Source organism: Rhinolophus sinicus, linkage group LG06 (genome assembly GCF_036562045.2).
Source record: "Rhinolophus sinicus isolate RSC01 linkage group LG06, ASM3656204v1, whole genome shotgun sequence".
NCBI classification, from domain to species: domain Eukaryota; kingdom Metazoa; phylum Chordata; class Mammalia; order Chiroptera; family Rhinolophidae; genus Rhinolophus; species Rhinolophus sinicus.
This window is the reverse complement of record NC_133756.1, coordinates 130,906,819-130,921,815: the sequence shown is the minus strand read 5'-3', so window position 1 is coordinate 130,921,815 and position 14,997 is coordinate 130,906,819. Positions and strand designations below refer to the sequence as shown.

The window sequence follows — 14,997 nt, the reverse complement described above, 5'->3', positions numbered from 1 at the left end:
CACCCACATACCTATCATTTATTGAGTATAATTATTATCTCATGTAATATATGTGGAAACTTACTTCTCTAGGCTCCATTTTTCTTTTCTACCCCTTCCCATGAGTTATTAACTCTGTAACTTTGGCTTAATGCTTCTTCCTCTAGTTCTTGAAGCTTGCTGGGCTTCTTTTGTGAAGATGGGGAGAAATATAGGAGCGATTAAGATTTTCAAGTTTCTGATGAGAATCGCAAAGGCTAAATGTGTTATTCATTTCACAGAATTTTTTAATTGGGAGAGAGACTACTCACACACAGACAGATAAGGTGAATACAAGGCTACTGATGGGCTATGGCCAAATAATAGTTGCTTTTAACCCTCAGCTCTGATTTAGAGAGATATAAAAACATTTTCTTCTATAAACGTTTAGGTATTTATTATTTTCCATCTAAGATTTGCTTTTCCTCCTCACAGATGGATCTAACCCTTTTACCAGTTAGCTCTCTTCTCTGTACTAGGAAGTAATTCTTGTGCAAATGTTTCTGTAATGAACTTGTCCTTTTGTTAAAAACAAACACATAAAAACAAACCATTTTTAAATGCCACATGAAAACTGTGTGGCTGTACTGAAGTATCAGCGGGAAGGGTAAGGAACAGAAAGAAGCTTCTATAACTTTTGACAGATGCATACCCAAAAATAAAGATTCCCCCAAACCCCAGAACACAAAAATATTCAGACTGTAGCACTGATTTTGGTATTTTACATATTTTTCCAGTGAACAGTTAACATTGGTTATTGAAGCTAATTTCTGTACTGCTTCTAAATTCAAGGATAATGTTTTTGTGTACATATTTTTGTAGGTTGTGGGAATAACATTACTAATAAAAGTGCCAATTAGAAGAAAAATTTTACCAATCCTAATAATGAATAATTGAATCTGAGCTATTTTAAATGAAGGGTGTAAATGAATGAGGAGTTGACGTGTCTGTTTTAAAATTGTTTTTGAACCATTTAGACTACTTTCTAATTTAAAAAATAAACAGTTTGAATCTACAATTTTAGGTTAGTTGCTTTGATGATTGCTTATTTAATGTTTCGTATTTTTAAAGCAGAGATAGTTAATATATATTTATTTGTCCATTAAGCATCATATATTGTTATTCTGAGTTGGGGATTTTTCTTCAACGATATGCAAAGAAACAAGTGTTCTAATGGTTTTATTTTATTTTGTTTTTCTAGGAGTCAGAGAATAATAAGTTATGTTCCCTATATTCCTTCCGAAATACCTCTACCTCACCACATAAGCCTGACGAAGGGAGTCGGGACCGCGAGATAATGACCAGTGTTACTTTTGGAACCCCAGAACGCCGCAAAGGGAGCCTAGCCGATGTGGTGGACACACTGAAACAGAAGAAGCTGGAGGAAATGACTCGGACTGAACAAGAGGGTATGTGTGGACTTAACTGCTGGGCTTTATTCTTTGAAAGATTCCAGCCTTTAAAAAAAATGAGTGGGATTTCAAGGGCTAGAGAAGTGCTTGATTGGCACTAGCTAGGAAAAAGTTATTCAGAGGTTACCATGGTGATGGCAGATTGTGGTCCATTAGGAGTGTTAAACAGATAGCTCCGTTTTTGTAAAACTTTGTGTGTTTTATTTGGTTCTTAAGATAACAAATCAAGGTTTTAAACTGACTGTAAGCCTTGCCCTGAAAAAAAGGTAGTATGGGAATTTTTTCGGCTGCAACTTTATTTTAAAATTTTTCTCCCTCATTTCCTTTTGATGGATGGTGTTTTATTATGAAAAATGTCAACTGCTTAAAAAGAAAAAAGAAAAAGAAAAAAAGAAGAAAAGAAACCCCTCCCAAAGTTTATTTCTGCTCATTTTTATAAATATTATTATTTTACCTCCAAATGTAGAATTGAGAGTTGAATGGTTCTAATATTGTTAAAGCTACTGCTCCAGGGAGAAGTGCTTTGACACATAACACGTACTACAGTATCCCACATCCGCCTTCTCTACTCTCTCCACAAAAGTCCACTTATGCTCACCAGTGTCCTGAAAACCAGAAGACTCTCTAATAATATTTTTAAATTAGTCAAGTATCAGTGATTGCTATAATATGTATGCTCTTTCATTTTTTTACATACAGATTTCAGACTTTAAAATGTAGGGTAATTGATGGTGCTGGATTTATTACTAACACTGTAAGTTAAATTTAGACCTCTGTGGCACTGTAGGGAAATGGGGATTTGATATAAGGGATTTTTTTCCCCATGTAACTTAATTGTATTCCTTTAAGGGCTCAAAAGTTTTAAGAGTTTCAAATTAATTTTTGTGGATGTGTCTACCATATCAGCAATTTTTGTGGAAGTTTCTAAACTGTATTACATGCTTCCCTGTCTTACTAACCACATTATACGACACAAAATGTAAACACTTTATATTTTTTGATGACTCAGGGTCATGATGCAGTAGATTATGATCTCCAATACCTATCTAACAATTACATAATAACTCTGGGTAAGTTCTACACTCTCCCTGAGCCACAAAACTCAAAACTTGGTATAGTACCAATATCTAACTTGGTAACGTAAACATTTTGAAAATTAACTATAATAATGAACATAAAAGCTTCTTATGAACTCTAAACTACATAAATTTTGAGGTATTAAGATGATTATCATATTATAAATGTCAGTTATTTTACCATGCTATAATGTAATGATGCTCTAGTGATCATTGAGATAATTAGTAATGTTTGACTTTATGGTTATTCCTCTGCAATTACGGAACTTTGGAGCTCTTGTGTCTGCTTAATATAGATATATTTTTCGGTGTGTGTGTGTATGTGTGTGTGTGGGGGGGTTGGTTGGTTTCCCCTCTTTCAATATCAGGTTGCAGCCTTCTACTTCTGGTTAGGTGTGAATAATTTCTAATTTTCTCTTTGTATTAATCTATAAATTACAAAATTAGATGATCATGACATTCTGGACTGTATTTAAAATATGAACAAATATGTCTGGGTGAGTTGCTGAGAGATATTGGGTAACATACATACTCTTCAATACATAGACATCATGCTGACTCTTCTGGCTGCTCAGAGTCTTTATATTCTGCATTCTTGGCTATGTTCTAGAATAACAGGCCACCAGATCAGTAATCTCTGAATGTGATTTCTAGATTACTTTTAATTGTGATTCATGAGAAAAATGGTTTTAGTTCTATAAGAAAGCGGTTTTCAGAAGACATTAGAGGACTCTTTAGTATAAAATTAAAGAAATTGATTTTTTTGTCTGGATTGCTAGGGAATCCATTTCTCTCTTGCAAATAATGGTTAGTTTTTTATTCTTCCTCTTCATTACTGTGTGTTATAGATTTGATAGAAGAGAGACACAAGAAGAGACCTCCCATTTAAGAGTCTTTTATCAGTATCTTCCTGTTATCAAAAATGTTTTTTATGTACTTTACAGAAATTTGATTTGATTGTTTTGTAATATATATGTATAGTTTTAAATATTTTTATTAAATATATTGGGATAACATTGGTTAATAAAATTATATAGGTTTCAAGTATACAATTCTATAATACATCATTTATATATTGCATTGTGTGTTCACTACCTAAAGTCAAATCTCCTTTCATTACCGTATATTTGACCACGTTTGCCCTCTTCTACCTCCTCCCCTCTCCCTTTACTCTCTGGTAACTACTACCCTGTTGTCTGTGTCTATGAGTTTTTGCTTGTTTGCTTATCTTATTTGTTTGTTGCTTTCAGTTTTAAATCTCACATATGAGTGAAATCATATGGTTCTCGACTTTTTCTATCTGGCTTATTTTGCTTAGCATGATAATCTCAAGATCCATCCATGTTGTTACAAATGACAGTATTTCAACTTTTCTTATGGCTAAGTAATATTCTATTGTATATATGTACCACATCTTTATCCAATCATCTAAGGAAGGACCCTTTGGATGGTTCCATGTCTTTGCACTGTGAATGATGCTACAATGAACATAGGGGTAACATATATCTTTATGGATAAAGGTTTTCAGATTTTTGGGGTAGATAACCAGAAGAGGGATTGCTGGGTTATATGGTAATTCTATTCTTAGTTTTTTGAGGAACCTCCATACTGTTTTCCATAGTGGCTGTACCAATTTACATTGTGTATGAGGGATCCTTTTTCTCTACAGCCTCTCCAATAACACTTGTTATTATTTGTCTTATTGATGGTAGCCATTCTAACAGGTGTGAGGTGGTATCACATTGTGGTTTTGATTTGCATTTCCCTAATAGCTAGTAAAGTTGAGCATCTTTTCATATAGCTGTTGGTCGTTTGTATGTCTTCTTGGGTGAAATGTATGTTCAGGTCCATTTTTAATTGGATTGTTTTTTTTGTTGTTGTTGTTGAGTTGTATGAATTACTTATATATTTTGGATATTAACCCTTGTCGGAGGTGTTGTTTGCAAATATCTTCTCCTATTCCTTTGGTTGCCTCTTTGTTTTGTTGATGGTTTCTTTTGCTGTGCAGAAGCTTTTGAATTTGATATAGCACCACTCATTTATTTTTGTTTTTATTTCCCTTCCCTTTGAGATCAAATTCATAATATCTTCTCTAAGACCAAGGTCCATAAATTTAGTACCTATGCTTTCTTCTAGGCAATTTATTTTTTCAAGTCTTATATTTAGAGCTTTGATCCATTTTGAGTTAATTTTGATGTATGATGACAGACAGCAGTATAGTTTCTTTCTTTTGCAACTGGCTTTCCAATTTTCCCAGCACCATTTATTGAAGAGGCTTTTTATTTTTTCCTCCATTGGATGCTTTTGGGTCATTTATCGAAAATTATTTGCCCATATACATATGTGGGTTTATTTCGGAGTTCTCAATTCTGTTCCATTGGTCTGTGTGTTTGTTTTTCTGCCAATGCCATGCTGTTTCAATTATTATCATTTTGTAGTATAATTTGAAGTCAGGGAATATGATACCTCCAGTCTTGTTCTTTTTTCTTAGGATTGCTTTGGCTATTCAGGGTCTTTTGTGGTTCCATATAAAGCTGAAGATTTTTCATTCTATTTCTTTAAAAAATGCCATTGAGATTTTGATGGGGATTGCATTAAATCTGTATAAGCAAACTACAGTACATATATTTTAGTCATCAGAAATTCAGCCATTTTTAGTTTATATTAATGCATATAATATAGTAAATACAAATATTAAGTGATAAAAAGCATGTTCATCAAATTTACAGATACCACAAATGTGGGAGAACAGTGAATATAGTGTATGAAAGAAACAAAACTCAAAAGCTTTGACAAACTAAAAATATGAACTTAAAACTAACCATCAAAATAAAATTTAATAGATCATATTGTCAAGTCCAGATGTTGTGACCAAAACTCCTACTGAATGAAGTTCAAATAGCAAACACATGAATAATAATAATAAAAAGTTTATGAGTTTTAGGTGACAGAACATACAATGGGGTTCTCATGATGAATATTGCCAAAAAATTGCCAGAGCTATCTCAGACAGCATTGCTACTGTTTTCCCCCGAAAATAAGACCTAGTCGGACCATCAACTCTAATGCATCTTTTGGAGCAAAAATTAATATAAGATCCAGTCTTATTTTATATTATATTATATAAGACCCGGTCTTATATTATAGTAAAATAAGACTGGGTCTTATATTATTTTTTGCTCCAAAAGACGCATTAGAGCTGATGGTCCGGCTAGGTCCTGTTTTTGGGAAACACAGTAGAATTACAGTAGGGAGCAAAGAAGTCGTAGTCCCATTGAACTCCCTGCTCAACAGAATGCTTCTGAAGTATTATGTTGAGTTGAGAATTACTACATTTAGGAGAAACTCAAAAGTCTTCCCAAAGGGGAACAATCGACATGATAACAGACACAAAATTATATAGTAAGAGAAATGGTTGAACAAACTAGTAATATTAACCCCAGAGAAAAGAATATCAAAGATGACATAATGGTTGTCTCTTAAGATTAAAGTCATATGGAGGAGGGATTGAATTTATTCTATCTAGCTCCCTGGGGACAGAATGCAGATCAGTGACAAAAAGTTACAAGGAACCAGATTATTGTTTATAATAAAATGAACTAACAGTTGTAGCTGTCCATGTATGGCATAATCTTCTTTGGAAGATAATAAATTGTCTTTGGAGATATGCAGCAAACTTAATTGCATTTTAATAGGGCTATTGTAGAAGACAGAGGATATGTCTTTGTCCAGTGCTAAGACTATGAACTTTTATGAGTAATATGGTTGTACAATCTTCCATAGTCCATAGTATATTTTTTATAATCCTAATCAAGAACTACATCGTATCATGATTATTGTTCTACAAGTTTTTCTTCTTATTTTGCAAAATGCTATATTGGAACTGAGGGATTCTTACCCCTCTTACTTGTTTTTTATCGTTTGTTTGTTTGTTTTTCCTGTGTATCCTTTTGTTAGTCTAGTGAAATCTACAGGTCCTTTCTTATTTTTGATTCATAAAGTAAAATCCATGGAATTACAGAGAAAATGAATTATATTAAATTTTTAAATCTTAAATTTTCTGATCTGGTAGAAAGTGCTACTTTACTAATGCATTAAACAAGATTTAATGGAAAGACTAAAATATAGTTTTGAAGTAGTGAAAAGCATAAATGATATTTTCAGATATCTTCAACAAGTACAATGTCATATAAAATATATTGTGATTCTATTGGTTACAATGTCTTATAAAATATATTGTGATTCTATCAGTTACATAGCATAGATACTATGAATATTTTATGGTTTGCTGCCTGTATACATAATTTAAGAAAATATAAAATTTCAATTAAAAGCTAATGAAAAAGAAAATTTTCATCTGAGTTCATAGACCTCTTAATTCTATAGATGGACTCTTGGAATATGTGGACCCTAGGTTAAGTACCCCTGTGTGTAGCATCAGCATAATATAGCACACTAATAATGAATAAAACAACAAAGGGTTTATAGTCCAGTAAGAGGTATAAGATATATAGAAAATGAACTAATTAAATGTCTAATATATGATAAGTTACATGAGAGCTATACGGATAAAATGTTATAGGAGCTTACAAGATAGACTGCATCTGCCTAGGAAGCCACAGGGAAAGGGATCTTAACAGATCTTGAAGAATGAAAGAATTTATATAGGCAGAAATGGAGGGGAGGGACATTTCATGCAGAAAGAATAGGAAGAGATCTTTAAAACACCCAACAGTTCAGGTTCTAATTAAAAGTAGAAGGAGAAAAATAAATAAATAAATAAATAAATAAATAAATAAATAAATAAATAAAAGTAGTAGGAGTGTATTAGTAGAGCAGGACCACAAAAACAGCCAGTAAACAGATAACTCAGTGACAACAAGTACATTCTCATCAACAATTAAATGTATTGAATTCTGCAAACAAAAGACAGAGTGGCTGAATGAATTAAAAATAAAAATCCATGTGCTGCCTACAAGAGACTCAGTTTAGCTGTAAGAATATGCACAAACTGAGAGTGAAAGGATTGGAAAAAAGATATTTCATGCTAATGGAAACCAAAAGAAAGCTGGAGTAGCTATCTTATTTTAGAAAAAAAAACTTTATAACAAAGACTGTAGTAAGAGACAAAGATAGGAATTACATAATGATAAAGGGATCAATTCAACAAGGAGATATAACATTTGTAAATATTTATGCACCTAACATAGGAGTACTTAAATATATAAAGAAAATGTTAACAGACCTAAAAGGAGAAATAGATAGCAATACAATAATAGTAGGAGATTATTCAATATAGTATTGGAAGTCCTAGACATAGCAATTAGGCAAGAAAAAAGAAACAAAAGACTTCTGAATAGGAAAGGAAGAAGTAAAACTGTCACTATTTGTAGTTGATATGCCATTATACCCAGAAAAATCCTCCATCAAAAACCTGTTAGAGCAAACAAATTCATTAAAATTGCAGGATACCAAATCAATATACAAAAATTTGTTGCATTTCTATATACTAATAAATGAACTATCAGATAGAAGAATAAACAATCTCATTTACAATTGCATCAGAAAGAATGAAATACTTAGGAATAAATTTAACCAAGAATATGAAAGACCTGTGTATGAAAACTACAAAACACAGGTGTAAAAATTGAAGAAAATAAATAAATAAGTGGAAGGCTATTCCGTGCTCATTGATTGGAAGAATCAATATTGTTAAAATGTCTATACTACCCAAAGCGATCTACAAATTCAGTTCAATCCTTATCAAAACTCCAAGAGCATTTTTCAAAGAAACAGAACAAGTAATCCTAAAATTTGTATGGAAGCACAAAAAAACCTTGAATACGAGTAACCAAAGAAATCTTGAGAAAAAAGAACAAAGATGGAGGCATCATGCTCCCTGAGTTCAAACTATATTACAGAGCTATAGTAATTAAAACAATATGGTATTGACATAAAAACAGACACACTGATGAATGGAACTGAATAGAGAGCCCAGAAATAAATCCATGCATAAAGGAACCGAGAACGTACAATGGAAAAAGGACAGTCTCTTCAATAAATGGTGTTGGGAAAACTATACAGCCACATGCAAAAGAATGAAACTCAACCACTATCTTACCCCATACACAAAAATTAACTAAAAATGGATTAAAGACAAATGTAAGACCTGAAATCATAAAACTCCTGGAAGAAAACATAGGTGGCAAGCTCCTCCTTGACATCAGTCTTGGTGATGATATTTTGAATCTGACACCAAAAGAAAAAGCAACAAAAGCAAAACTTAATAAGTGAGACTATATCATACTAAGAATTTTCTGCATAGCAAAGGAAACCATCAACAAAATGAAAAGACAACTGATCAAATGAATGTAAGAAAATGCTTGCAAATCGTATATATGATATGGGGCTAATATCCAAAACATATAAAAAACTCATACAACTTAATAGTGAAAAACTCACAAATAATCTGATTAAAAAATGAGAAGATCTGAATACACATTTTTCTAAAGAAGACATACAGATGGACAACAGTACATGAAAAGATGCTTAATATCATTAATCATAAAGGAAATGCAAATCAAAACCGTGAGATATCACCTCATACCTGTTAGAATGGCTATTATCAAAATGACAAGAAATTACAAGTGTTGGCGAGGATGTGGAGAAAAGGGAACCCTATGCACTGTTGGTGTGAATTGAAGGTTCCTCAAAAAATTAAAAATAGAACTACCATAGATCCATGAACTTCACTTCTGGAAACACACACACACACAAACAAAAAATGAAAACACTAAGTCAAAAAGATATGCATTCCCATGTTCATTGCAGCATTATTTACAAGAGTCAAAATATGGAAACAACCGAAGTGTCTGTGGATGGATGAATAGATAAAGAAGATATAGTGTATATATACAATATTATTCAGCCATAAAAAGAATGAAATCTTGCCATTTACAACAACATGGATAGACCTTGAGGGCATAATGCTAAGTAAAATAAAAGTCAGACAGAGAGAGACAAATACCACATGATCTCTTTTATAAGTAGAATCTAAAACAAAACAAAACAAAACAAAACAAAAACAAGCTCACAGACTGGAGGTTGCCAGAGTTGTGGGGTGAGGGGTGGGAGAAAGGATGAAGGGAGTCAAAAGGTAAAAAGAAAAAAATGTACAAGTCCTTTGGGAAAATTGTACAACATGTTCCAATTTTAGTGTATGTGCTGCCGAAGTGAGCACGTAAAACATGTTAACATAAAATATGTGGATAAATGGAGCGTTATATCTGTTTGTGGATAACAACACTCAATAACATAATAACCTTAAATCTTACCACTTTAATCCAAAAATTCAGTAAGTTTTTAATAAAAATCACAACTGGATTGTGAGTGTTTAGTGATGGGGTACTTAACAAGCTGATTGTAAAATTCATATGGAAAGCAAAAGGCCAAGAGAGCCAAGGCAATTTTGTAAAACAATAAAGAGAGGGGACCATGTTACTTACTAAAAACAAAACAAAACAAAACAAAAGGTATAAGGTATGTTAAGATACATGTGGTATATAAGACTGAAAATATAGGTTGTGTTCAGATTACAGAGGCCCTTTAATTATTGGCTTAGGACTTTGTATTTTTTATTGAAGTTTACGGAGGAACCATTGACTATTTTTTAGCACAATAAGGTGATGGATTAGAGCTTTCTCTCAGGAAAGTGAGTTAGGAAGCACTGTGTAGGATGTATGGGAGTATGGAGAGACATTAAGGAAATTGTTTCAGGTCAGAGATAATGAGGGCCTGAACTAAGACAGCGGAAAGGAGAAAGGAAGAAGGGGTGCATATGGAAAAGATATTATAGATTGAATTATTGCGACTTGACATTTAAGTGAGGAGACCGAGAGAGGGATGGTTCAAAGGTAGCTCAGAGTTAAACTTTGGGTGAATTAGAGGGTGGTAATGCAATTAACAAGAAAAGAAGTAGAAGAACATGTTTTGGAGATGGAAGCAATGAGGATTTCTATTTTTAATTTTTAGTTTGATTCCGAATTTTAATTATCTGCTCGGAGCAATAGAACAGAACAGTATAATAGGAGAACAGAAATAATTACAGAAAAGGTCATTAAAAAGTTTCTGATAGATTTCTGATTCTATAATAATTATATTCTAGTTCTAAGGAGATATACTTGCTCCACCAATATTTGCCAGGATTTGACCCTTTAAAACCCCAGGTCCATCTCCTTATTTGGGACATCTCTTATTCCATGGGACACATAAGAGCTTTCGAATATATAATCTATCTCTCACTTCTACTTCCTGGTTTGAAGGCCATATCTCATGAGTGACAAGCCTGTGTGACTGACATAATAAATGGCCTTTCCTGAGTAATTCCTGTCCTGGAGAATGTTTTGACTCTATCAGACTAAGTATCTACCCTCCTCACGTCCTCTACTATACAGGAAATGATCTATAAAAAGTTTATTTGTTATGGTCTATTTTAAAACAATATCTACATGATAAAGAAAAACTCTCCACATGGTAATAGGAAAGTTATTCTCTTACAGGCATATTCTTTGATCACCCAAATAATTGTCCAGTGTTTTCTCTGCCATTCCTTCAAGAAATGCCCTCTCCAGAGCAATGTTTTGACAGGATTGCTGAAGTACTGATGAACAAACGTGTTCTGTCTGGAGTGCCTCCTCTGAAAGTTAGATTTAGGGGAAAATAAGTAACATTTCTGTTTTATTGTAAATTTAACCTTGATTTTTTTCTTTTTTTTGGTCATAGATAGATAGATAGATGCACAGATGCGTGGATAAATGGACAGGTGCCTAGAATAAATGAATAGCAGAATCTGCCTTTTCAAACACTATTAATATTGGTGGGTAGAGTTTGCAGAAATACTTTGATGAATAGATTTAGGTTAAAATGCTTCCAAGATAAAAATCCTTCAGCTGTGATTAAACGATGAATTTTAGTTATCCTTGTATCACCCATCTTGTTGCCAACGTAGCTGGGCTCTGACATAAGCGACAGTTGTCAGAAAATGAATACTTTAAAAAGGACTTCTATATCTAAATACATATATTTAATCAGAGAGTCCTTTGGCTTCTGAAAATAAGTTGTCTAATGAGAATTTCATTTGAGCAGCTGTGACTGAGGGGGTCAACAGGCAATGCCTAGGAGAATATGGCCCAGCTGGTTAAATCTGGTTGTTGTCGTGATTTAAATGGTCAAGTGCTGCTTGTAATCCAGGACCGTCTGTTTGTAAAGGGAATAGTGAGTGCTTCAGCATAATGTACAGCTGTTTTAATCTCTCTTTAATAATAGTGCTTCAGCCACTATCATGTCTTGTGTATCATACTGCTAAGTGTGTGATCCAGGGCCGAGTGCATTGGTTCAGGTTGGGTTCTGGAGTCATGTGAGATTTCACAGAAAGGGATATCAGGACATAAACCCCCACTCTGGCAAAATGAAACCTTCTTTCTGTCTTGTTTTGACCATTTTCAAGGATTTATTTGTTAGGTAATAATTACTGTGATCAAGAGGGAATGCTAGATCTTGAAGTTGGATGGAAATGTTAGAATAAGTGAGTTCTTTTAGATAGAGGCTGTAAACTTGCTGGAACGTATGCAGGGGTAAGGTACAGCTCTCTAGGCTATGTGTTGGTCAGACACAGAAGGATTTGTCCAGTGGAATTGTGTGCTTCAAGCTATCATGATAATGAAAGTATGTGGATTCATTTGACTGTGTTTGGAGAGAAAGGGCACAAGCATTTGAGCTTTGGATTCCTGGTGGGATAGGCTTGCCGATGGATTATGCAGCTGTTACCCAGCGCAAGAATGAACACGTGTTTATGTGTCTATCTGATGGATTATTATCATTATTCACATCTCTACACCACAATTTGGATTTCTACATATACTTTCACCGAATTATATTTAGTTAGCTATATGTGGGTGTGTATGCCTCATCTGATAGCTTTGCTGTACTAAAGGCAGAATGTGATCTGGTTTAAACAATGAGAAAACTCATTTTTGAAATTCAGAGGTTTTCGTGTGAGCTAGGTCTGGGTTTGACTATAAGTTCTAATATTTGAAGAGTCGGTATCGCCTAATGATTAAGAGTGTGGGCTCTGGAGCTAGGCAGCCTGTGTTTGAATCTCAGTTCAACATTTGTCAGGTGGACGACATAGGGCCCCTCTCTGTGCCTTAGTTTTCTCGACCAAAAAAAGGACATAATTATAGTGCTATCATGAGGAGTGAGATTTAGTTAATGCAACTAAAGCAATTAGAACATTGCCAGAACATAGTAAGTGCTCAATAAATATAACCATCATTATTTCCTAGCTGTGTGACCTTGAACAAATTTAGTCCTTTTGTGCTTCTGTTCTCTTACAGCTGGATGCTGGATGAATGATACCTACCTTGCAGGATCATGTGAGGATTTGATATAATATACATATAAAACACATAGCTTCTATAACTGTAGTTATTACCCTATTGCTATTACAACTACTACTACTATTATTATTTGAAGACACATTTAAGAGAAATATTGCAGGAATCTCATCCGGCACCACAAACAGAATCATAGGAAATGTCCCATGGTGTTTGGGGATTTAGCATTTGGCAGCAATGATGTTCTTGTTTTCTGGAAGAGCAATTCAGTTTAACTCTCCTTTCAGGCTTTTTGGAAAAGCTGATACTAAAGTTTCCCCACTGGAAGCCAATCTTCCCTGCTGAGATATATGTAGAATATGATGTTGTCAGTGAGAGAGGTTGGTAAAGCCTCCAATGAGGTTTTTAGAGAATATGCAGTTAAGAGCAATGGTTCCTACTAAAGTAAAAAATCTATTAAAAGCCCATGCTAAAAACAACAAAAAATGTTTAACAGTCATACCATGCTAAAGCATCAAACTTTAAAGCAAAATTTATGGATATTAGGTTTTTTGCCACTGTTCTGATACTGATGAAGCGTTTAGGATATCCCAGGTCCACACCTTTCTTTATACTGCTCATTCATAGGAGAAATTGGAAAGGTTTTGGATTTTTGCATAAGAAATGCATTCAGTATGCATTACAAACCCCCCAGAATTATTATTTCAAATAAGTTGGAAATTTCAAGTCATTTAAATGCTGAAGTTCCCCAAGACCCAGTGCTGAGGGCAACTTCCTTTCAATTCCTTTTTTTCCTTCTCTTTAAAATACATCTTTCCTTTCTATGATATTTGTGTCCTTGCTCCTCTTTTAAAGAATTTGCATTATATTCATAGCAAATACTTATCCAGTACCAGATAGTTTAAAGAAACATATTTTATGAAAGTGGTATACAATTGGGAATTAAAATGAGGAACTAGAACTACAGGTTTTGAATTATGAGAAGAATTATGGCATGTTTTTGTGTTAAGTATATTTGCTTTCTTAGTCTTTGGAAACTGGTTATCCTCTCATACACCTTTGTCAAAGATATAATCAGCCTGAATCCTGTGAACCCCATTCTGGACAAGTCTTGATTATTTCAATTTTGTGACTCCCATTTGCAGTGTTGGCAATATACTTGGTTGAATCATTTTCTTAACTTCATTTTGTGTGCCTCTGCCTTGAAAAGATACTTCACGTTTCGTAACCCATTTCTGTGTCCTCAGATTTAAACATTATTTTCTTAAAACTCATTCTCAAAGAACGTTTAGAACAGATGCAGGCAATTGCTTCTGACTTTTCCTCCTGCTGACCTGGGAGGCATGAAAGTCCTCTTACGCCATTCTGTTGTTTAGAAAGAGAATGAAGTTTTTTGGTGGTTTGATGAAATAAGTCATATCTCATATGATTTTTGAACCTGTGGAGTTTGAGTGCATCATTAGCATTTTGCACTTTTTTTCCATTGAAAATTCGTTAGATTGACTTTTTCAGGATTTATGGTGGGATTCTCAAAAGCAATAGTGGGAAGTTTTTAGATCTATATTCTTTTTCTTATGCAATATGTATGGGAAATACAAAGAAAAAAATGAAAGGAAAAGGTGAACTTAAGTATGTGCTTATTATGTAATATCTGATATCTATCTATCTATCTATCTATCATCTATCTATCTATCTATCTATCTATCTATCTATCTATCATCTATCTATCTATCTATCTATCTATCTATCTATCTATCTATCTATCTATCATCTATCTATTGACACAGGTATAATAATGAAACAAGCACCTGTGAATTCATCATCCAACTTAATCAAAGTTACTAATATTAAATCTACCTGCATTTTGTTCACCTGTCCAATCCCTTTGTTTTTTACATAGATGTAACTACTGCAGAACTTTGCGTTTCTCATCTTCCTTGTTTCGTTTTATCACAATTTTGTATATGTCCCTAAATCATGTATTATCTAGCTTTGTTTGTTTTAGTGCTATATAGAAATAGTATCACACTGTAACCTTCTGTGATTTGCTTCTTATACTCATAATTATATTCTAAGATTGACTTTGCTCTGTGAAGC

The 14,997-nt window shown here is 33.5% G+C and overlaps 1 protein-coding gene across 28 annotated transcripts in view; it reads left to right on the top strand.

Moving 5' to 3' along the window:
* SOX6 (SRY-box transcription factor 6) overlaps positions 1-14,997 on the top strand; it is a 595,594-nt gene that overhangs the window by 256,960 nt on the left and 323,637 nt on the right. For all 28 annotated transcript variants that reach the window (XM_074336055.1, XM_074336057.1, XM_074336052.1 and 25 more), the window contains one exon: positions 1,220-1,427. In XM_074336055.1, the coding sequence (XP_074192156.1) occupies positions 1,220-1,427 (208 nt within the window). The remainder of the gene's footprint in view (positions 1-1,219; positions 1,428-14,997) is intronic.